The sequence below is a fragment of the Netta rufina genome (assembly GCF_964035555.1).
Source record: "Netta rufina genome assembly, chromosome: Z".
Lineage (NCBI taxonomy): Eukaryota > Metazoa > Chordata > Aves > Anseriformes > Anatidae > Netta > Netta rufina.
This window is the reverse complement of record NC_140126.1, coordinates 49,540,865-49,562,099: the sequence shown is the minus strand read 5'-3', so window position 1 is coordinate 49,562,099 and position 21,235 is coordinate 49,540,865. Positions and strand designations below refer to the sequence as shown.

At 49.2% G+C, this 21,235-nt stretch overlaps 2 protein-coding genes across 4 annotated transcripts; one reads left to right on the top strand and one right to left on the bottom strand.

Moving 5' to 3' along the window:
• Positions 1-5,269: 5,269 nt before the first annotated feature.
• THAP1 (THAP domain containing 1) lies at positions 5,270-13,656 on the bottom strand. Of its 3 annotated transcripts, XR_014619286.1 has the most exons (5): positions 13,507-13,656; positions 13,116-13,311; positions 8,748-9,710; positions 7,044-7,193; positions 5,270-5,473 (listed from the first exon to the last, which is right to left on the bottom strand). XR_014619286.1 is itself a non-coding variant. In XM_084304678.1 (3 exons), the coding sequence occupies exons 1-3, from the start codon at positions 13,575-13,577 to the stop codon at positions 9,243-9,245; spliced, it is 735 nt and encodes a 244-aa protein (XP_084160804.1). In that variant the 5' UTR covers positions 13,578-13,656; the 3' UTR covers positions 7,632-9,242. The 3 variants fall into 3 exon arrangements, 1 of the variants encoding a protein (XP_084160804.1); XR_014619287.1 differs by lacking the exon at positions 7,044-7,193; XM_084304678.1 differs by lacking the exons at positions 5,270-5,473; positions 7,044-7,193 and having other exon boundaries at positions 7,632-9,710.
• Positions 13,657-16,747: 3,091 nt separating this feature from the next.
• LOC311221512 (transcription factor Jun-like) lies at positions 16,748-18,653 on the top strand. Its single transcript, XM_084305576.1, has 2 exons — positions 16,748-17,094; positions 17,197-18,653. The coding sequence occupies exons 1-2, from the start codon at positions 16,793-16,795 to the stop codon at positions 18,176-18,178; spliced, it is 1,284 nt and encodes a 427-aa protein (XP_084161702.1). The 5' UTR covers positions 16,748-16,792; the 3' UTR covers positions 18,179-18,653.
• Positions 18,654-21,235: the final 2,582 nt, after the last annotated feature.

The window sequence follows — 21,235 nt, the reverse complement described above, 5'->3', positions numbered from 1 at the left end:
ATGCATTTCTGATTGAATCACCCCTGGTTAAAGAGGAGAAACTCTTCTGGTAGCATCCAAACAGCAGACAAGGCCTCATCTCTGTCACAGCGGTTACCCCAAACCAGGACCACAGAGTCAGAGTGTCCCTGGGAAACAGTACTGGGGGAGTTTGTGAGCGGTTCTGCTTTTAATACATCCCTCTGACTTCCTTCTGTCATCCCCAGGTCCCGTCACAGCAGGGCTCACTTCAGCCCAATGCAATTCTGAAGTCTACCCGATGGTTTGAAAGGGGCTGTGAGACTTTTTCCCTGCTGTGTTGAGTCCATATGAGATGGATTAATGTCAAACAATTCATAAGGAATAATATTTATTCTTTCCAGTGATTTCTTAAGGTTAAATGGAAACGCTTACAGGTAAGAACCAAAGAGAGAAGATAGACAGGACCATCATTTTGAACAGCTGCATCATATTTGGGGCTTGCATTTTATCTGGTTCAGGCACAGGCACTGTCAGGTTTCTAACTGAGAATGTTAAATGCAGATCCTGAAGCCAGTTTTCTTACAGAGTAATGTCTAGGGTTTCCTACCTGTGCTAATTCACCACTCAAAGCTGTTAATCCCAGTTCAAAAGGAGACGTCCCCATGTGCCTGAAATTCAGCACTGTCTACAGCAAGGCGTTTGCTCTTTACGTTAGAGTTTTTCCCAGTCATACTCATGAATATTTACAAACAAAAGCCAGTTAGACCCCTGAGTGGCACAGATGAAAAGCCAAATTTTCAACGACTTTTATATTTTTTCTATAATTTTCACAACAGAATTCTAATAGTATTGAGTACAGAAGAAATAAAGGCCTTGGCCACATAGGCATAATAGACTGCTATCTACAGCAGGACTGCTCCAAGTCACACAATTGACCTGGGAGCATGTTAATGCTTTGTGTGAAACATGATTGTAAGCAGAGCATTGGGTTACAGACACCTTCACAATTCCTGGATGAAGCCAGAGTACGTTTTTCACGTAATTTGCAGAATTTAATTTTGAAGTAATGTATAATCCTGACAGAAGAGGCGTGAAGGTAATGCTAGCTCGTAGCGCGATGTTCTGTAATTATTTAGTGCCATATGTAACCAATGGATATATCTGAAAACTGCATCAGTTAATTGAATAGTGTGAGGAATTAAAATAGAAAAATTAGAAGTTCAGAGACCCCAAAAGCTTTCACTACTGGATAACATATCTGGTACCTGTCGTTTACTTTGCTTCTGACAAGCCAAACGGGCTGCATACAAACACCAAATGTTTACAGTTGCACCTCACTTGAAAGCGTAATCTTACCTTCTTGCAAAGGATGTAAAAGCTGTATTTGCCCCTGCTGCCACAGCAGAATAACTTTTTTTTTTTCTTTTTTTTTTTTTTTTTTCCCAGAGCAGTTTTAATGGCAAGCCTGTGACCATGCAGAGGAGTTAACCTCATTAAAGACGTGGTTTTCAATGCCTAGCTCCACCCGACAGCAAGCCAGGCTGCTTGGAGCGGTGGCTGCCCGAGCTGGGAGCACAGACCACCAGCTCGTGTGCATTTTCAGGAGGGGACATGGCCAAAGTGCTCTGCAGGCTGCCCCTGCTGTGCAGGAAGAGGGCCAGCTCTCTGAAGGAAGGCTGGTAAGTGCGGGGCCAGGCCCCCGGGTGACAGGAGCAGGTGCCAGCAGACAACTTACCATGGCTCTTGGAGGGCTTGCAGAGCACAAGCCACTGACCTGAACTCTGCAAAGGCCACTAATCGCCTTTCAACCACCTCAGGGCCTAACCACACAAACCAGGCTGCTGTCACCAGGGTCCTACAGCACGTTATCACCCACATTTGCCCTCAGTGGGGTGTCTCCTCACACTTGCTTTCAGTGCAGCGTGCCTGACTTTTCAGTCAGCCAGCAGAGAGGCTCCAGGAGGCCTCCTCAGCGAGCCCACAGACCACGACACGCTAGCTCCGGAGGCTTCAGACCACCGACAGAACAGAAAGGAGCTAACCTAAGGTTGCATCAGCCCGCCACCGGTGGCACTTCAGGGTTTTGTTCCTCTGTGGGTAGCGGGGATGACCATCGGGCTGTGAATGTTGTCAGACACCTTACTTGCTGAGGGTGACCATCTTCTCCCCAGCCGGGCGGGTGTTGGTTTGTTGTGGCCTCGCCGCAGCGCTGTCCCCTTGTGACATCATGGGCAAACGCCTGCTTTTCAGGGGACAGCTGGGGCCACGCGTGGCTTTGTGACTCTGGAGGTGGAGAAAGGCGCTGCTGCTTCTCGCTGCAGACAGAGGTGCTGCCCCGCTGCTCCCTCGTCGACACGGGGCCAATGAGAAGAGGCACGGTGGGTTTTCCAGTGACGCTGATGAGAAAAGCCAAGGTGGACTTTCCAGTGATACTGACGGGAAAAACCATGGTGGACTTTCCAGTGATACTGATACGAAAAACCATGCTGGGCTTTCCAATGACACAATTTTCAACGATACAGAGAAGAAATCCTGGCCCCACGGGATTCAGCAAGGTTTTCCCCAAACTCTTTGGTCAGGCTTTCAGCACTGCTGCATAGGCAGGGCTTTCTCTGTAGGTTTCTGCGTGAGGAAAGTTATGCCAGTGGTGAACACGTTGCCCAGAAAGCTCTCGGCTCCTCTGAGAATCAGGGGGTGTACCTGAGCTCACTGCTCCACCTATCCTAAATGAGCATTTCTCTTTGCAAACCCAGCAGTCACATACAGGAATCAAAAGCCAAAGCAGAGTAGAAGTAAACAGGTATGTTAGCTCAGCTTGAAAGGCAGGAGAGTGAAATCTATCACAACAAATAAGCCTCCTCATCCCTAAACCCAAAGCAGTCTTCATCTGAGACATGCTTTTTCTACCAGTGCTGTTTGCAACAGTGCTTTGCATTTTCATCTCTCTGGCACATTTTGTAGTATGCAACAGTAAGAGTTACCAGCACGTAGTAAGAGGTTACTGTCTCACGTCCTGAATATCTTAGTGCTGAGCTGCTGAGGGCTGCTTAACTTCTGACAGTATTAATTGAACAACCCAGATGGACCTTAACTTAGGAATACAAGGAGAGCAATACCACGGGGGTGCAAGCCAAGGCAGACAAGAAAAAGATGGTGAAAATAACATCCACAACAAGAAAAATGGTTCTGACCTGTTAATAGAGAGATCTTTTAGTGGGGAGAGAGCTCTTACTTCTACAGTCGTATCACACAGATGGTGTTTTCTGCAGACAGCGTGATCACAAGGCTTTGTAGTGACTGTGCTGTGAGACAGGAGCAAGGCCACTGCCACCTACTGCTTGTGTAAGCCAGTGATTTCTCCCGTGGCCCAGAGCAAAAGGTGTTGACAGAGGCTGGTTTTGATTTGGTGTCACCAGGAAATTTAATTTTGTCAACAGATGGCAGTATCAAAGGAAGATAACTCCAGTGATACTACACTTGTGGTTTGTGTGTGTGTGTTTTTAAGAGGTTACTTACAAATATCTGAAGTTCCTCAAGGTGAAATGTCCACATGTGCTTTTGCTTTGGGGGATAAACGTGTCCTATTATCCACAACCATTAGATTTCCCTGGGGTAGTACCTGTAGAGTAGGATCTGCCCATTTTCCCAACATGCTGAACACATAAATAAACTCTGAGCAATTTCAGTCCCTTGTCAGTCAAAGAAAACTAATAGATTTTCTCCTCTGGACTCAAAAAGTAAGAACTGAATGTATAGATGGCAGAATTTCAGGTTCTTGAAAAATAAATTGATTTTCAGACCTCTGACATGACACCACAGATAGATCTCTCTTTATTTGGAAATGACTCCTGGAGGGAGGGAGAGAAAAAGGGAGAGAAAGAAGGCTGTCAAATCGAGTATCTTGAAGCTTCCCTTTCTGATTGGCAGGTGTTATTGTAGTTATTAGCAGAAACCTGAAATGCAGGCAGAAATCTTGGGATTTTTCAAGCCCAGTAAAAGGTCACTTCCTCTTTAACCAAAAAAAAAAAAAAAAAAAAAAAAAAAAAAAAAAGTCACCTCTGAAAATTCTTTCCTTTCCGAGCAGGTCCAGACTGTAAAGCACCTAAAGCCTGCAAATTCTTTCTGCAGAAGACGTGTGAGGACAGTCCTGAGAAGAGATGGGGGTGGGAGGTGAGGGGTGACTGAATAGCAAACTGCTGCAGATAAGGTTCAGAGGAGATGAGTAAGAACAATGAACACAGGGAAGAATGTAAAGAAGAACCACCAACTTTCATAAGAAAAGCTGAAAATATCTCAACACAAAGGGAACCGGATGGTAACCTTTGCTTTAGATATACAGCTGTACTACTGGGTTGTCAAACTGCATAAGCAGCCTTCATGTAAGAACTAAAGAACTCATGATACGCACTTTGAAGAGAGCAGCTGGTCTAAGCTACCTTTCACACATGTACTTCGTCCTGGAGATTAGGGACACCTGGCATTGTGATGGCGAGCATATAGAAAGCAGTAATGGAAATCACATTTATGTTGTGATTCCACCATATACAGCCGCTATACTGTGCTAGTGTCTTGATGTCAGCATATTGCCATAGCATTCTAAGTCCTAAAGACTAAGTCTAAGTCCTGTGTAATGTCAAGTATCTTCAAATAAATAAGCATGGTATGAAACTTTATACCCTTCTTGTTTGGAACATCTGGAAGAACCTGGCCAGAGAGTATTGGTCTCTGACAGGAGGGCCAGAAGTGAGTCCAAGGTGAAAGAGGAAACCACTGCTGGAGGCAAGACCTCCTTTTTCTGGATTACCCGTCACCGGTCACTGGACTGAAGCTTTCCCAACAGGAAATCACATATCTTTCACAGGCTCAAACACTGAAGATTTGATTCATCTGTAGGTCGCTAGTACAGTCATAGACCTTGAAATTTTAATAGCCACATCCACTGAAGCCTGAAAGGAATTTAGAAGCTTGCCTACTCCATTCAAGCCCCTCTCTGAATTAAAACTGTAGAGACTAGCCTAACTGCAAGACTTTTTCATAGGTCCAATTTAACTAGACCCAATTTAAGATGCAGATGACTATCACTTTTTCAGAGGTCCAAACGTGAGCCCAGGCTTTACAGGTCTTTCCTCCCTGTACAGTGTGAGGAGGCAGCTACAGGAGAAATAATAGATCATTTTGAGCTACAGACAATAAAAGCCTTGATACTCAATGTTAAATGAATCAACAGGGGCAGGAGTGTGGAGAGATTTAATTATGACAATATAATATGTCTATTCACAGGAGAAGTCCTTGAAAATTACCTTCTGAATATCCGCTTTAAATGTTTCCTTTGACTTCTTCAGAAGATTGAAGATGACTTTCTTTCGTAAGCTGCTCCTAGAATTACATGGTGTATCAAACAATTTTGCTACACATTTTTTCCCACACACACTTTTAAACTCCTTTGATCTGTGTCAAGGCTTTCTGTCCGATTTGAGCAATAAAATGCTGTGGTTAGTTCAAAAGGAGATCCCTGTAAGAAGAGACAATTTCTGTTGAAAATATCAGACAGGCACAAAAGGAAAACTGTAATAGTGATTACTATCAGGATCTCTCTTGAATCATGTATCTATTCTGTTTTGCTGTCTCTCATTTACCAATCAGATCTTATCGTGGCTAAGGTATGGCAAATAAACTGCTGTGTTTAACACAGCAGGGGGTAACATTCCTAAACTTGCGGTTGTGACACAGCACGAGCATCAGTGTTCTTGGGCAGATTGTATTTTAGTTGTTAAAATCAGGCAGCAGCTCAAAAGACCCCTTTCCATCCTGCCAGAGACAGACAAAGGTGTGAGCCGCCAGGAGACAGAATAGCCTATAGACTAAAAACCTACAACAGATCTCAGGAAAGGAACCAAAAAGGCTGACTACGAGTAACTGCCTTGCTCCAAAGACGCATGGGATAGGAGCAGTCCTTTGAAATGGATTTAGAAACTGGAGTTGCAGTTTTAGTTTTACCCAAGGAGCTACTTGGCTTTCCTTCTTCCTACATTCAGACTGGGATTTCTTTTGTATTTTATTCAGCTGTACAACTTCAAAATTCGTATCAGGCACTCTGCCTAGGTTTACCCTACATAGTGCTGAAAGCAAATGAAATCTCAGCACGACAGAAGTTTTTAAGACCATTCTAATGACAACAGAGACAAAGCAGTGATGGGAAGTAGAGGAGAAAGAAACTCAGCAATGAAGGATTCCCTCAGTGTGAGGAGCAATAACCCAACCATTCTCTTACTCCCCCCCCTACCTCCCTTAAAACACAGGGTCCACACAGCATTCTACAATAGGCTGCCGAATAACCCAATTACACAGGGAAATATCATACTTTAAAAAGGAGAAAAATTTAAGTGCTACATACAGCTCAGACAGACTCTACTAGAATAAATTGGGGCACATGGAGGGAAGCACGTAAGCAGGCACTTCTCTTTTCAGAAGCAGCGCTGATGTTCTGCCTGTCGTAACATCAGTCCATGTCAAGAGATCTCTCTGTCCAGATTTTAAGGATGGGACAATTCCGACAACTGCCAGCAAACCTCCTCAGGTTGTTTCCTTTACAGAACAGTCTTCAGCAGAATGCAGCCACAGGCATTTAAACAATTATTAGCTATTTCACCTGCAGTTGGACAGACACCACTCACAAAAGCCTTTGACATCTTACATTCTCACTTCTTCTTTTTAACTCCAAATTGTATTTTTCGGAGATGCTAACGAAACTGCTGCTATATGCAGATAGCAGTTGTGGCCAATACATACAGGAAGTGACACAGTACCTTTGCACAGCTGATTGTGTGAACACAGTAAATCACACTAAAAAAAGAAGGAAAAAAAAAAAAAAAAAAAAAAGAAGGAACTTTGCTAACAATTAGAGATTGCAGCAGAATGACAGGTGGAGAAAGATCAGCTGCTGAAAGTCAATTGGTTGTTTTAGTGCCAGCTGTTTTTACACTTCATAGCTCTGTGGTATTGACAGCCCGCAACACACCTAGCCCTAGCAGCACTGCACCTTGTAGAGGAAACAAGAATCTCTCAGTATGCCTCACTCTTACCTTACTAGCTACTTCTTTTGCTGTGTTGCTTTTCTGAAGGGTTATAAAAGAAAACACTTGCAGAAAGTGTTTTCTGCCACAATGACACGGTTCCCAGAGTGTGAATTTGTTGGAGATGGGAATCCTTGGCTGGGGTGGAAGGAAGCAAAGCTGAAAGTTAAGAGCAAGATGTCACTTTTACATTTGCAAAAGTAGTTGCCACAAGGTAAGGGCTCATTGCAGCCAGAGGAGAGGACTTCTCCCCGTCCCCTGCTTCTGGCCCTGCCCTTGTGTCAGAAGCGGCATTTTGCAGACAAAATGGAAACAATTCACTACGTGGCCACAACTGCCAACTGTATAGCAACACTTCTTTAAGCTTCTTTTCCTTGTCAATTTTTGAATTTGTGCTTTTTCAGTTTTAAATATAAGAAGTAACAGCAAAGACTCAGAAACACCACCAAAAAAAAAATTAAAATTAAAAAATTAAAATAAGCATCTAAACAAGGAAACTGCTCTATAAAAAGACAGAAAATGTAAAGATAGATTTGGCAAAGTCCTGGGAACAGAGGAGAGAGAGCAGTTAAAAATCTAACACACCATTTGCTTTTTTATTTTTAATCAGGAATAATAAATGTACACAAAAGGATGCATCAGCAATTTTTGTTCATTTTAAGTATATGAAATGGCAGGGAAAGTAGATACACAGCGTGAGTGAGGTCAGAAGTATCAAGACTGGTTCTAAACATTTCAGAATGTCATGCTAACAGAATATTAAGGGAAGTTTTTTAAGCCATCATGAACAAGGCTTGATTAACACCGGAGCTAGATTTCACACTACACACAGGTTTGAGATGGATGGAGAAGAGTCATTCCCCTCATGTCTATTATGTCAGGGAATTTCAGCTGTGAAGGCTACAATAACGTTAGCATGATGTCATTCTCTGATTTTGAATGAGTTTGTTGACTAAACAAATTATTGGACAGTAAGTGCAAACTGCTGCACTGAATGTTAAATTCATTTTTAGAAAGGCTCTTAATAAGGCTGAAGGAGAGGCAGCAGCATTTGAGATATTAAAAACCAGTCTAGCACCAAGCAATTCTTGAAGTCTAATTCCATATCTGCCCAGTGGTGGATGCCTTCTGGGGAAGGAGAAAAAAAAAAAAAAAGAAAGAAAGAAAAAGAAGGGGAAAAAGAAAACTAGAGTATGCTGTAATTAAAGCAGAAAGAGTCCAGCACCCCAGACAAGGAAAAACAAATTTCTTCATTTCATGAAGCTACAAACGTATTTGAGATGCAAGCTAAGACCAAAACTTTCGAAGTCGAGGACAACATTCCACCCGTGACAGTGCTTATGGGAGTGGCATACTCCAGCATGCTGGGGACGACTGAGTATTGTTAGGGCACTTTTGGAAAGCAGTCACCCTAAACAGGATACCGCCTTCTTGATCCTGCCAGCAATCTGGTAATATGCACATTCAGTGCAGTACTGTGTTTCAGCAGGGCTTGTAAGTACCCTCAGAACAAAATCCTCTACAGCTCCAGTTAGCTACGCTAAGGAAATATCCCCTTCTCTCTCACACACGCATTGGTATATGCTACTCCAAAAGAAAAGGCTCATTTACAAACCTCACCAAAAGGGATCCAGGAATTAAGACTTTTTGCAGTGCTTTGAAGGCATAACAAGCTGAGGTTGGAAGTTTCCCAGGCTGAAATATGTAACTTACCTTTTTCTACACAAGGCAGCGCTTGCACGTATTCTGAGCTGGCCTAATTCCGCTCCTCCTGAAACCAAAGAAAACTACTTCCTGGGGATCACCTAAGCCAATATTAAATGCCTTGACAAAGTTTTGCGCCAAGTGTACGACAACCTCAATTTCACTCTCAGTTCCCATCCCGTGTAAGCATAAGACAGCCATTGTTAAAAATAAAAAATAAAAATTGTACAGATTTTAAGTGCATTTTAACCCTGCATCCTTTCCTTTTGTAAAGCAGTTCAGATTTCATAAACTAAATGCATATTCTAATCCTGAGATGCTTGCATTTTCCGTATATTAAAAACATATCGAACTGAAGTGAAAATGAAGAAAAAAAAATGTGGTGTCCTCCCTATAACATTTACTGGGTTAGAATTCTGGAGAGTCTCACACAGAATTAGAGAGCATTTAGTTTTTAAACTAAACGTCCTGGCCTAGCAGAGTGAAAGCTGACGTTCATGACTGTTAGGCAGGTACTTCTACAACTTCAAAATAGTCATTGGGCAGAATCACATAGCCTTTTCCTGACAGTATGTCTTTTTCCTTCTGAAACTGAACAATCTCCCTCAGTTTTTCAATTTGTCTTTCCTGACGCCGGCATCGCTGTTGCGCAGTCTTGAGCTTCTTTCGCAGTTTTTCAACTTGCTCCTCCAGCTGCTGAATTCTTTTTCGCTGATGAACTGTATCCTCTACGGTATAATTGTGATCACAAAAAACTGCAAGATTGCTAGGGGTCTGCAGAGGAGGCATCAATAATCCAATACTTGGATCTACAAATCTGGCATCTATTTGAGCTAAATGGAAGGAAGGAGTTGATGGAGAGGGCAGTAACACAGAAGCTGCTGGTGGTGGTGGCGGTGGTGGTGGCGGCGGAGGTGGTGGTGGTGGTGGAGGCGGTAGTGGATCTTCTGGCTGTTCTGGAAATTCTTCAGGCTAAAAAAAAAAAAAAAGAAAAGAAAAGTACATTTGCATGCTTAACACTGTTTACAACGCAATTCCATTACTCCTGCTCCAGTATAATACCAACAACCATGACTGAAGTTAACTATAAGAACTCCAAGGCCTACATTTTCAAAACTGGCCAACAGTTCCAGGCCCGTTTTTGTATGGCTTCTGAACTGGAGGTGTTTTAAGCAGCACAGTTTCCAACACTCTTTTAAGCTCAAGTCCTTGATGTCTCAAACAAGTCAGAAACTGGAGAACCTATAAACCACCATCACTTTTGAAGGCTTAGCTCAAATACGTATCTAGGATTAGCTGAGAATGCAGGATGTAGTTCCATGAAATGGAGCTCAGCTGACCTGGTAACTCATCACGGCCATCCCACTCCCCTTCGCCCCCCTTCTTTCTACTGTACCTTACCATAACGTACTTTGAACTTGCCCGCTAATTTAGACAGGAGCAGAGCAGAAGTGGATAACCTTCTGTTGAAGTAAAATAAGAATTATCTCACTGAGGGAGGTTGATAAGCTGGCAGAGCAGAGAAGGTTGACACAGCAAGACCTGCCTCTTAACAGCTGGAGAAGGCTGTATCGCTGTTTTGGTACTGCAGCACATGGGCTTGGTTTCAAGAGATATAACGAGCCAAAACAAACAGCTCTTCAAGCAAAGCAGCTCTCCCAGCTCTGCTACTTACCCTTAGCTAAAACAGCCATTTGCTAAGATGACAGGAAGCTACTCACTCTCCCACCATGGCTACAGGAAAGCTCTGTCCTTTACTGAAGTCAGAGCCATGCAATGAGAGGTATGGGCTACACCTGAGCTGGTATACAGGCAGAGGGAGAGTAGGAGCATGGCTGGCAGACTGGACAGAGAAGGGAGAAGCACAGCTCTCCCTCCTGGCAGCAGCAGAACAGCAGATGAGCTCAACCCCACAGGAAACTGCAGTCTTTATCGTGCTGCTCTTGATAGGCACACTTGCATGGTTCACAACAGCACAGACCTCTCACTGCTTGAACAGAGGACAGAGCAGAGAAATCAGATTCTTTCTGCCCCAAAGGAACATATTTTAATTCACAAATGCTTCTGTGCACACAATGATTAAAAAAGAACTGTTCAAACAGAACAGCCAGAATATTACTGGTTTAAAAAAAAAAAAAAAAAGTTCTCAGTGAAAGAGGCACCGAAACCAATTTTGTAACTACCTATCTCCAACATTATTACTACAAATAAAAGCACAAAGACCAAAGGCATTCACAATGTTCAGTATTAGAGCCACTGTCCATCCCCCTCATCAGACTGTGAGATCCACGTCATTAAGTTCCTTGACTTAACATAAAAAACAGCACTCGAAAGGGGGGCTAGGGAGAGCTAATATACATGTTATTCTGGTACAAACCACATACAGTACATGGCAGAAAGGAACTGAGAAGGCAGTCTTGCATTTGGTATTGAAGGGAAGTTTCATTAGTGCTCAGGTACTACCGATCACTTTAAAGTACAAAACCAGCCTACTGTCAGTTTAATTTCTCAATTAAAAGAAACTGCTGCTACCGGTGTGCCTATCTAATTCACATACCTGCATTCTAAAAAGCTTGACCCTGTCAACAATCACTTTCAAACTTCTCTGCTAAGAAACTTACAGGTCAAACACAGAATCACAGAGTCATCTAGGTTGGAAGAGACCTCCAAGATCACCCAGTCCAGCCTCTGACCTAACACTAACAGTCCTCCACTAAACCATATCACTGAGCTCTACATCTAAACGTCTTTTGAAGACTTCCAGGGATGGTGACTCCACCACTTCCCAGGGCAGCCCATTCCAATGCCTCACAACCCTTTCGGTAAAGAAGTTCTTCCTAACATCCAACCTAAACCTCCCCTGGTGCAACTTCAGCCCATTCCCCCTCGTCCTGTTGCCAGGCACCTCGATGTCCTTCTTATAGCAAGGGGCCCAGAACTGAACACAGTACTCGAGGTGCGGCCTCACCAGAGCCGAGTACAGGGGGACGGTCACCTCCCTAGCCCTGCTGGTCACACTGTTCCTGATACAAGCCAGGATGCCGTTGGCCTTCTTGGCCACCTGAGCACACTGCTGGCTCATATTCAGCCGACTATCCACCATCACTCCCAGGTCCTTCTCTGCCTGGCAGCTCTCCAACCATTCCTCTCCCAGCCTGTAGCTCTGCTTGGGGTTATTGCGCCCCAGGTGCAGGACCTGGCACTTGGCCTTGTTGAACACATAACATGCAGAGAGAAATTCACCCCTGTTGGAAGCACAAACAAAAGAAATCGCATTGTTGCCAGACAGCTGAATCCACAGAGGCATCTACCTGCAGTTCATACAGCACGTGCTATCTTTATAAATATGTCATTATTGTCACAACATGCAGCAGAGAACTGATCGTTCATATCGCTGGCATGTCACAAGTGAATTATAATCAATTCTCATAGCCAATAAATGGTTCTCCAAAGGAAAAAAAAAATACATAAACTATTTCAAACTTCATAATGAAGCAGATAAAAAGCTGTATTTCAAAAACAGTGTGAATTCAATTCCAAAGAACAGCAAACACTAGTAGTATCCTTCTCTGATACTATGTAATGTCCTGAAGGGAAGTGACAGGTCACTGAAAGTTGCTGTGAGACAAACAGAAATCCCACTACACCCTTCTCTGCAATTAAAAGGCATCCCTTTGTGCTTTCGTAGAGCCAGACACCATAATGAAATGGAGAATGTGGCTCACCATTAACCCTGGTGCACAGATGGTATTTTCGTAGGTTACCCTGTATACCCATTCGGCTTTCAGACTGCAGGAAGCTTTGCAAACAAGTGACGGCGAGAACATGTTATTCAGATTACAGGGAAGAGGAGCACAACAGAACTTAGTACAGCTGTGTGTACCTGGAACTTGTCTGTCTTTCTATATACCTTGCGCTTACGTTCTCTCACCTATTTTCCACTTGTCACTTTCCAGATACGTTCCCTTTTCATTTCTGCAATAAATCCAGCGTTACACACAAACACATCAACAACAAAAAAAATCAAACAAGCACAACCCCGGTTTTTATTTAAGCAGCTCATCCCTTGGCGGTCTTTCAGCCCTAGACCTATCATGTCCATTCTCTCCTTCCTCTGCCGCAGAGCGGGAAGAAACCTGCTACGTGGTGTCCTTTATGGAAACCAACCTCGTGGCTTTCAGCTTGCATTTATTACGCCTGCAAGGGAGAAAGGATAATTGATTTGCAGCTATGGCCAACTGCAGCTGAAGTTTGGGGACAGAAGTTGAGGCTTGCATCGGAGAGCAAAGCACGGCTTACAGGTGTCACCGAGGGCTCTGTGAGACCCCCTGAGCACCACGAGCACCTCGTGGCACCCCGCGGCAGCCCCGGCGTTACCTTCTCGTTGGGCTCGGTGTAGCAGAATATGGTGGGCACGGCGTTCTCCTTCAGCAGCTTGTTGTTGCACTCCCTCTTGAAGCAGTCGGGCGTGAAGTGCTCGGAGCAGATGCTGCTGTACTTGGTGGGCTTGAAGTTCTTCCTCTTCACGGCCGCCTCCCACTTCTTGCACAGGTCCGGCCTCGTCAGGGGGAACCTGCGGGCGGCGAAGGGGCGCCATCAGACCGGCCTCCCTCAGGGGCTCCCAGCCCCCCCCTCCATTTTCTGTCAGGACCCCCCCCCCCCTCCCCCCCCCACCAACGGCCGCCGGCGACCGTTGCGCCCCGCCCCGCCCCGCCCCTCGCGTCGCGTCAGGAGGCCCCGCCCCGCCCCGCCCCGCCCCGCTCCTCACTTGTGGAAGGAGATGGGCTTCTCTTTGTCGTATCGGTTCCGGCAGCGGTAGGCGGAACACGACTGCACCATCCTGCCGCCCCCGCCGCCCCGCCGCGGGGCGAGGAGGGGCCCGCGGCCGCCGGCAGCTCAGCTCAGCGCCGCGCCGCCATCCTGCCCACCCCCCCCCCCTCCCCTACCCCCTCCGAGAGGGACGGCGACGGGACGCGGCCTCTCCCGACTCCAAGATGGCGGCGCCAGCTTCAGCGCAACTCTCGCGGTGGCTCCGCGCGCCGCCCTCGCCCATTGGGCGCGCGGCGCGGCGGGGCGGGGCTTGGCCGGCGGGGCCTCCAATCGGAAGGCTGCGTCCGAGCGAGGCCCCGCCCCCCTTCCCCTCCCTTAGCGCCACCCCCGCTGTCCCCTCAGACGGCGCCCGGCCGCCACAGCTGGGCAGCGCCGGGCGGGGCGCGATAGCGACCGCGATACGAGAGGGAGCGCGATAGGGAGCGGGGCCGCGATAGCGACCCGGGCCGGGATAGGGACGGGGCCGTGGGACTCCCCCTGCGGGTCCGGGGTCCGGCGGTGGCTCCCAGCGGCTGCCCGGCGGCGCGAAGGCGCTCAGAGCACCATCAGGCGGCCGGCCTCGGTGCGAAAATACACGGGTATCTGCGTGTAAACACACAATAATGTGTATATAACGTGCAAAGCACACGTATAAAACACACACAAATACAAAATGCACACAAAAAACGAAAATAAACATTGTTACATCCATAGCAGCTCTGTTGCCTTCACTGAAGCTTGTCCCGCAGGTCCCCAACACCAGCCAGTGTCAGGCACCAACCTGAATAAATCACTGTGTTAAAAAAAAAAAAAAAAAAGAAAAGTGATTTTAAGTTTTTCTGAAGCAGCTGCTGTGCCTGTGTGGGCTCCCTGCTGACCCTGACAAACCCGACGCCCCGTTGCTGTGGCAGTGGGTGCTGCCTGTGTCACCTCACCTGTGTGCCCAGAGCAGGGCTGTGAGGGGCCTGGGGCACATGCCCTGTGAGGGGCGGCTGAGGGAGCTGGGGCTGTTTGGGCTGGGGAAGGGGAGGCTCAGGGGAGGCCTCAGGGGAGGTTCAGGTTGGCAGTGAGGAGACATTTCTGCTCAGACAGAGCAGTCAGGCACTGGGACGGGTTGCCCAGGGAGGTGGTGGAGTCACTGTCCCTGGGGGTGTTCAAGGCAAGGTTGGACGTGGTGCTTGGGGACAGGGTTTAGTGGTGACACTGGTGGTAGGGGATGGTTGGGCCAGGTGATCTGAAGGTCTTTCCCAACTGTATCTATTCTATGATAACTCTGGTGGTGGCCTCAAGCCCACGTGGACCTCTCCAGCCTCTTCTCTGCCCTCCAGCCTCTGGGAGGTCATTTTCTCCCTGTCGGCCTCCCCTCAGCACCGTCCCCACACGGGGAGGCAGGAAGGCTGCGTGAGCTGGGGCAGGAGGCTGAGGCCCCTGTGCCACGAGGCAGGGGAGCACACAGACACGTGCACCATCCTCCTCCTCTCCAGGTGAGAGGTTCTTGCCTGGTGGTTTTCCTCCTCACCGTGGTCCTTCCATCTCCCTTTTCTGGAGACAAAACACAGTCTGGGTGAGCAGCAACGACCAGCGAGGTGCTGATCTGCAGCAGGGGGCCCAGCATCACTGTCACGGTCCTGTGGCGTCTGCGCCAGGCGGGCGCTTGAGAGCAGGAGCCAGCCGGCACGCCCAGGCAAGGCAAGGTGACAGGATGGGTGCAAGGTCCACCCTGCGAGTCCTGCAGGAGATGGTTCCAGAAACTGGAAGGGAAACCGAGCCCCAGCGCAGGTCCAAGGCCTCCCCGGAGGTGTGGCTGGAGCAGGGAGCAGCTGCAGCACAGCCGGGCCCGGAGCGACGGCCTCAGTGCAGGCTCGGTGCCCCAAGGTAGGTGAGCCAAGGCCACGAAGGCGTTGGTGCACTTGGACTCCTGCCCCTTACGGCCCCGAAGTGGTGTGTCTGGGGCAAAGTCCTTCCTCGCCTGCTATCAGCGTCTTTGCCCCACGTCTGCGTCAGCACGAGCTCGGCCGGGATCATGCTAGCATCCCGAGCAGCAGGGATTTCCAAAGGACTGGGTGGGAAACGCTTCCCTCATCCCGTAAGAATCTCAGAGGCTTGGAGAGGGGCAGCGGGGAACTGGCTCAGATGGAGGCAGCAAACAGCCCCCAAACCGGAAAGCGGAACCTGCGCATTTCAGTCGTGTTAACAAGACGCTTAACACCTTTCAAAACCCATCTCTAAAGGTTTTTCTCCTTCTTTCCTCTTTTCCTTTTTACTCTTTCCTTTTTTTTTTCTCCTTTCCTTTCCTTTCCTTTCCTTTCCTTTCCTTTCCTTTCCTTTCCTTTCCTTTCCTTTCCTTTCCTTTCCTTTCCTTTCCTTTCCTTTCCTTTCCTTTCCTTTCTCTCTTCTCTTCTCTCTCATTTTTCCCTTTTCTTTCCTTTTCTTTTCTTCTCTTTTCATTTTTCTCTTTTCTTTTCCTTTCTTTTCTTCTCTTCTCCATTTTTTTTCTTCTTTTTCATTTTTCTTCTTTTTCATTTTCTTTTATTTTCTTCTCTTCTCTTTTCATTTTCTTTTATTTTCTTCTCTTTTCATTTTTCTTCTATTTTTCATTTTCTTTTCTTCTCTTTTCATTGTTTTATTTTCTTCGCTTTTTCATTTTTCTTTTTTCTTTTCTTCTCTTTTCTTTTCTTTTCTTTTCTTTTCTTTTCTTTTCTTTTCTTTTCTTTTCTTTTCTTTTCTTTTCTTTTCTTTTCTTTTCTTTTCCTTTTTCTTTTCTCTTTCTTCTTTCTTTTTTCTTTTCCTTTATTTTCCTTTTTTTCTTTTTTTTTTTTTTAATTTTCTCTTTTTCCTCTCCTCTCCTCTCCTCTCCTCTCCTCTCCTCTCCTCTCCTCTCCTCTCCTCTCCTCTCCTCTCCTCTCCTCTCCTCTCCTCTCCTCTCCTCTCCTCTCCTCTCCTCTCCTCTCCTCTCCTCTCCTCTCCTCTCCTCTCCTCTCCTCTCCCCTCCTCTCCCCTCCCTCTTTTCCTTTTCCATTTCTCCCCTCCCCTCCGGGCGGGGGCCGAGCCGCAGCAGTGCGGGTTCCGTCCCCCCGAGGCGGGGCGTGCGGCCGGCGGCGCCGTGCGGCGGCTCAGTCCCCGCCGCCAGCCGAGGCCGCAGGGCGGGCAGGGCAGGGGCAGGGACCGGGACCGGGACCGGGGCAGGGCGGGGAGGAGGCACGGAGCGGAGCCCGGCCCGGCCCGGCCCGGCGGCGCCCGGCAGCATGAGCGGCGGTCGGAGCGGGCGCGCCGCCGTGAAGATGGAGGCGCCCTTCTACCCCGAGGAGGGGCTGGAGCTGCTGCCCGACTTCGTGCCGCTGCCGGGCTTCGCCTCCGCCGCCGCCGCCGGACCCGAAGCCGCCGCCGCCGCCGCAGCAGCGGCAGCCGCAGCAGCGGCAGCAGCCGCCGCCGGGGGCCCGAAGCTGCTGCTGGGCAGCGCCAAGAAGCCGCCCGCCGCCCCCTCGCCGCTGCCGGGGCCCTTCGCGCTGCGCCCGCCCGGCAGCGCCCGAGGCAGCGCCGCGGCCCTGCGCCTGCTGCCGCCCGCCGCCGCCCCGCCGCCGCCGCCTCCTCCTCCTCCTCCTCCTCCTGCTGCTCCGGGCTCCGCGGCCGGCCCCGGGGCTGCGGGGAGCCGCGGGGGCCCGGAGGCCGCGCTGGGCTCTGCGGCGGAGCTGCCGCTGCTGAAGCTGCCGCCGGCCGCCGACCTGGAGCAGCTGCTGATCCAGGGCGGCGCGGGGATGGCGCCCGGCAGCCCGGGGCCGGCGGCGGCGGGGGGAGCGGCGGCCGGGGCAGGCTCCTCAGCGTCAGCGGGGACGTTCCTCTACCGCCAGCCCGTCACCCAGGAGCAGGAGGGCTTCGCCGACGGCTTCGTCAAGGCGCTGGCCGACCTGCACAAGCAGAACCAGCTGCTGGCCGCCCCGCCGCTCTCCCCGCCGGGGCCCTGCTGCCCGGGGGCTCGCCCGGGGGCTGCTGCTGCTGCGGGCACCGCCGCCGAGCCGCCGGCTGTCTACACCAACCTCAGCAGCTTCAACCCTGCCGGGCCGCTCAGCCCCTCCGGCAGCGCCTACCCCGCTGCCTCGGCAGCCCCTCCGCCTCCTCCTCCTCCTCCGCCTCCTCCTCCGCTGCCCTTCGGGGCGGCGGGGCTGGGCGGCGGGCGGCTGCCGCCGTCGCGGGCGCTGGAGGAACCGCAGACTGTGCCCGAGGTGCCCGCGGGCGAGGGAGGAGGTGCTGCGGGTGCTGCGGGTGCCGCCGGTGGTGCCGGTGCTGGTGGCAGCGCCCCGACGCCGCCGTCGCTGTCGCCGCTGGACGCCGAGAGCCAGGAGCGGCTGAAGGCGGAGCGCAAGCGGCTGCGGAACCGCATCGCCGCCTCCAAGTGCCGCCGCCGCAAGCTGGAGCGCATCGCCCGGCTGGAGGAGAAGGTGAAGGCGCTGAAAGGGCAGAACGCCGAGCTGGCCGCCACCGCCAACCTGCTGCGGGCACAGGTCACCCAGCTGCAGGGACGGGTCCGCAGCCACCTCTCCTCCGGCTGCCACATCAACGCCGCCGCCGCTGCGCCGCCCCGGGAGCCGCCCGCGGAGCCGCCCGCAGCCCCGGAGAGCAGCGGAGCCTGCTGAGCGACCCTTGAAACCCCCCTACACCCGCTGCACGGGGTGCTCCGGGAGCCCCCCTGCATCCTTTCGGAGCCCCCCCCCCCCCGGGCCTGGGGGGCTGGGGGTGTGTGTGTGTGTGGGAGCAGGGTCAGGTGTTTGTTGAGTGAAGTGCTTGAGGTCTGTGGAGATTTCGGAAGATTAAGGTAATTCCTGTTTACAGAAAGACTGAGCTTTTATTTTTCACGTGGGGATAAAAAAAATATATATATATATATATAAATATATATATGTTTCCTAATACACCATACCTTAGGAAGTGTATAGCGATGGATAAGCTTTTCACAGTTTGGAGAAAACAAAACAACCGAAAACAACAACAACAACAACAACAAAAAAGAACCCAGAATCGTACCCTTTGGAAAAGATGTGCGTGTGTATATATATATATTTAAAACACAACAACATGGCTATGTATATTTTCCTGGTATCGATAAATAATTATTTTTTTTTTAAATACCGTCTTTCTCTAGAGCTTTAATTTGCCACTGAGAGCTAAGGCAGCCGGGTGGGCGCTCTCACCCTTGAACGGCTGCGGGTCTAAAGTCGAACCCTGGAGGGAGGAGAATGGTTTTGTTGTAAATCTTAGGCGGGACGAGATGTATTGCCGACTGAGTCGTGTGGAAATACTTTTCTAAACTGTTAGCTCCATATTTCTCGTGCCAGTGCAAATCTGGGGCATTGATAGTTATTTATTGAAACTTGAACACTTTTGGACGTTGCCTAGACCTTATTTTTATAGATAACACGTTAGTGGTGAAAACAGTTACCTTGGCAAGAAGAGCTTTACTTACTCTTTTTCTTTCACTGTGTACATTCCAGTAGTGTTTGCTCTTTGCGTAGTATAGTAACGATCCCGTGCTATACAGAAAAGGGCTCAGATTTGGGGCGGATTCGCTACGAGAACGGTAATTCCATTGTATTCTGTTTGAATAAATCACAGAAATACTACGGAGAAGGAGATTTATTTTTTGGTAGAAACCTGTATGCATTTCTTCTCGGTCTGCTTTGTTCTAAAGAAACTTTTTTTCCTGCAATACGCTGGAGGCTGAAAGAGCCAGTGCTAGAATATGAAGTGAATTTCTGGCTGGGAAGAACTGACGTGCTTTATTTCTTTGTCAAGATTTTACTAGCCGAAGAGAGCAGCACAGGAACTTTTTGGTTTTTGTGTGTGTGTTGTTTTTTTGTTTTTTTTTTTTTTTGTGTTTTTTTCCCTCCCTCTGGTCAATTAGACATAATCCTCAATAAGTTCTCTGAAAGCTGTAGATCCCTCGCTCGGTCCTGCTGCCTGCCTTGCTTCTGTGGCTCCCTCCCGCGTGGCTTTGAGCATCCCTCCCCGCCCGTGCAGCGCTGCTGAGCCCTGTGGATGGTGCAGAGGGAACGGTCTGTCGGAGCGTGAAGGTCACCCGCCGAGAGCACAGCTCCTCCTGAGCAGATCCGGCTGCAGCTGGGACAAGACGTGAGGCTGGTGAAAGCAGGGGGCTGCGTGGGGAAGCACAGGGGCTCGGGCATCCTCAGGTGTGTCCCGGCCATGGCTCGGCTCTGTTGCACCTTTCTGCAGCCGCTGGACGTCCGCCTCGCTTCTCCTGGAAGGCTGTGCTCCGTGCTTGGAAATCCAAGAAGAGAGCCTGGGATGGACTCGTCATTATTTTATTTTATTTTATTTTTTCTATCTTTATTTTTGTGCTCTCGTTAGTGACAGGCGAGCGCTGCTGTCTGTTGGAAAGGTTCAGCCGTGGTGGTCCTGCCCCTCCAGCTCGCTGCCACCCCTGCACACCTGGAGGCCGGGGCGCTGGAGCCGAGATGCGCCGAGGAGGTTTCTTTTCTTAATGCATATGCAAATCAGGTAGAAGCCATATTAATCATTCTGTAACTGTTTTAATCACGTCACCGGAGCCTGTTTTGGGGGGTTTTAAATGGTCGAGTGTCACGGTACCTTCTGCTGGCTGGTAGAGCTGCTTTAGAAATGCTTGGTGAACAGGGACAAAATAATTCTGATCTTAGCGTGGGTTTGAAGAGTTCTTGAAGGCATCCTGATAGCAGTGCCTGCTGCATAACGACCGGGTACAAAGCAGTTTTTACTATGTGGCAGACATCACCTGTCTGCAAAGTTGCTGCAAGACTGGAGAAACTGATAAAGACTTTTTTTTTTTTTTTTTTTTGGCCACCCTTGATGTGCTTTCCCTGGTGGGAGAGGCAATGCCACCTGGGGAAATCCGCTGATGCGAGGTGCTTGTCTTTACTGCACGTGTAGCGAGTATAACTTTTTTTTTAAAGAATCTCGGAAAATACATGAAAATTACAAGTATGGGCAGCGCAGTTTCAGTTCTTGTGCTTGAGGATGAGTCTGGGGCTAGGTAAAGACCCTGTGGCAGGACAGGGGGCAGGCTGTGCTTGTTCTTTGCTCTTTGGTCAGAGCAGGTTAGCGATGCCCAGGGAGGCGTGGGTGAACCCTAAAACACAGCAGCCCCTGCTGTCTCCCTTCCTGACCCCGGGCAGCGTGTCGCTGTCAAAGCCAGCGAGTGCCACGCGTTGCCTCTCAGCTTTCAGCATGAGCAGCCCTCTCAAAGATCCCGCCTGCAAACTTTTTTTTAATAGCCTGCTTTACGCCCCGGCTGGCACGTGTTGGGCGATGGAAGTGCTGACAGTCCGGCCCTGTTAAACTGGTGGCTGACAGGAGGCTGCTGCTGGGGCTGCCTGCTCCACCCGGCCCTCTGCCAGGCTGGGGATGTGACCAAAAACTGAGAATAGTGTTTTCTTAATTCTTTTTTTTTTTTTTTTTCCCTACTGATTTTGCAAGAGGTTGGTGATCCCCAGCAGGTGGACAAATGGACAGCCTGAACACCTAGCGGTTTAAAGCAATAGAGCAAGGCTCAGGAGTGCTTGCTTTCTGCAGCTGCCAGGCGTCGTTGCTTCAGGTTTTCACTTCTTCAATTACTGTCCTCTAAAATGTATCAGTACTCTGACTGTCACCTTGTAGTGTCCCTATCTTTAATTATGTCTTCTTTAGGTTGTACTTTTTTA

Coding starts and splice junctions, on each gene's coding strand:
- THAP1 (XM_084304678.1), bottom strand. CDS start 13,577: ATGGTGCAGTCGTGTTCCGCCTACCGCTGCCGGAACCGATACGACAAA. Junction 13,312..13,506: donor AAGCCCATCTCCTTCCACAA/GTGAGGAGCGGG, acceptor CGCCGCCCGCAG/GTTCCCCCTGACGAGGCCGG. Junction 9,711..13,115: donor ACACCGAGCCCAACGAGAAG/GTAACGCCGGGG, acceptor TTTTTTTTTTAG/CCTGAAGAATTTCCAGAACA.
- LOC311221512 (XM_084305576.1), top strand. CDS start 16,793: ATGAGCGGCGGTCGGAGCGGGCGCGCCGCCGTGAAGATGGAGGCGCCC. Junction 17,095..17,196: donor CGAGGCAGCGCCGCGGCCCT/GCGCCTGCTGCC, acceptor GGCTGCGGGGAG/CCGCGGGGGCCCGGAGGCCG.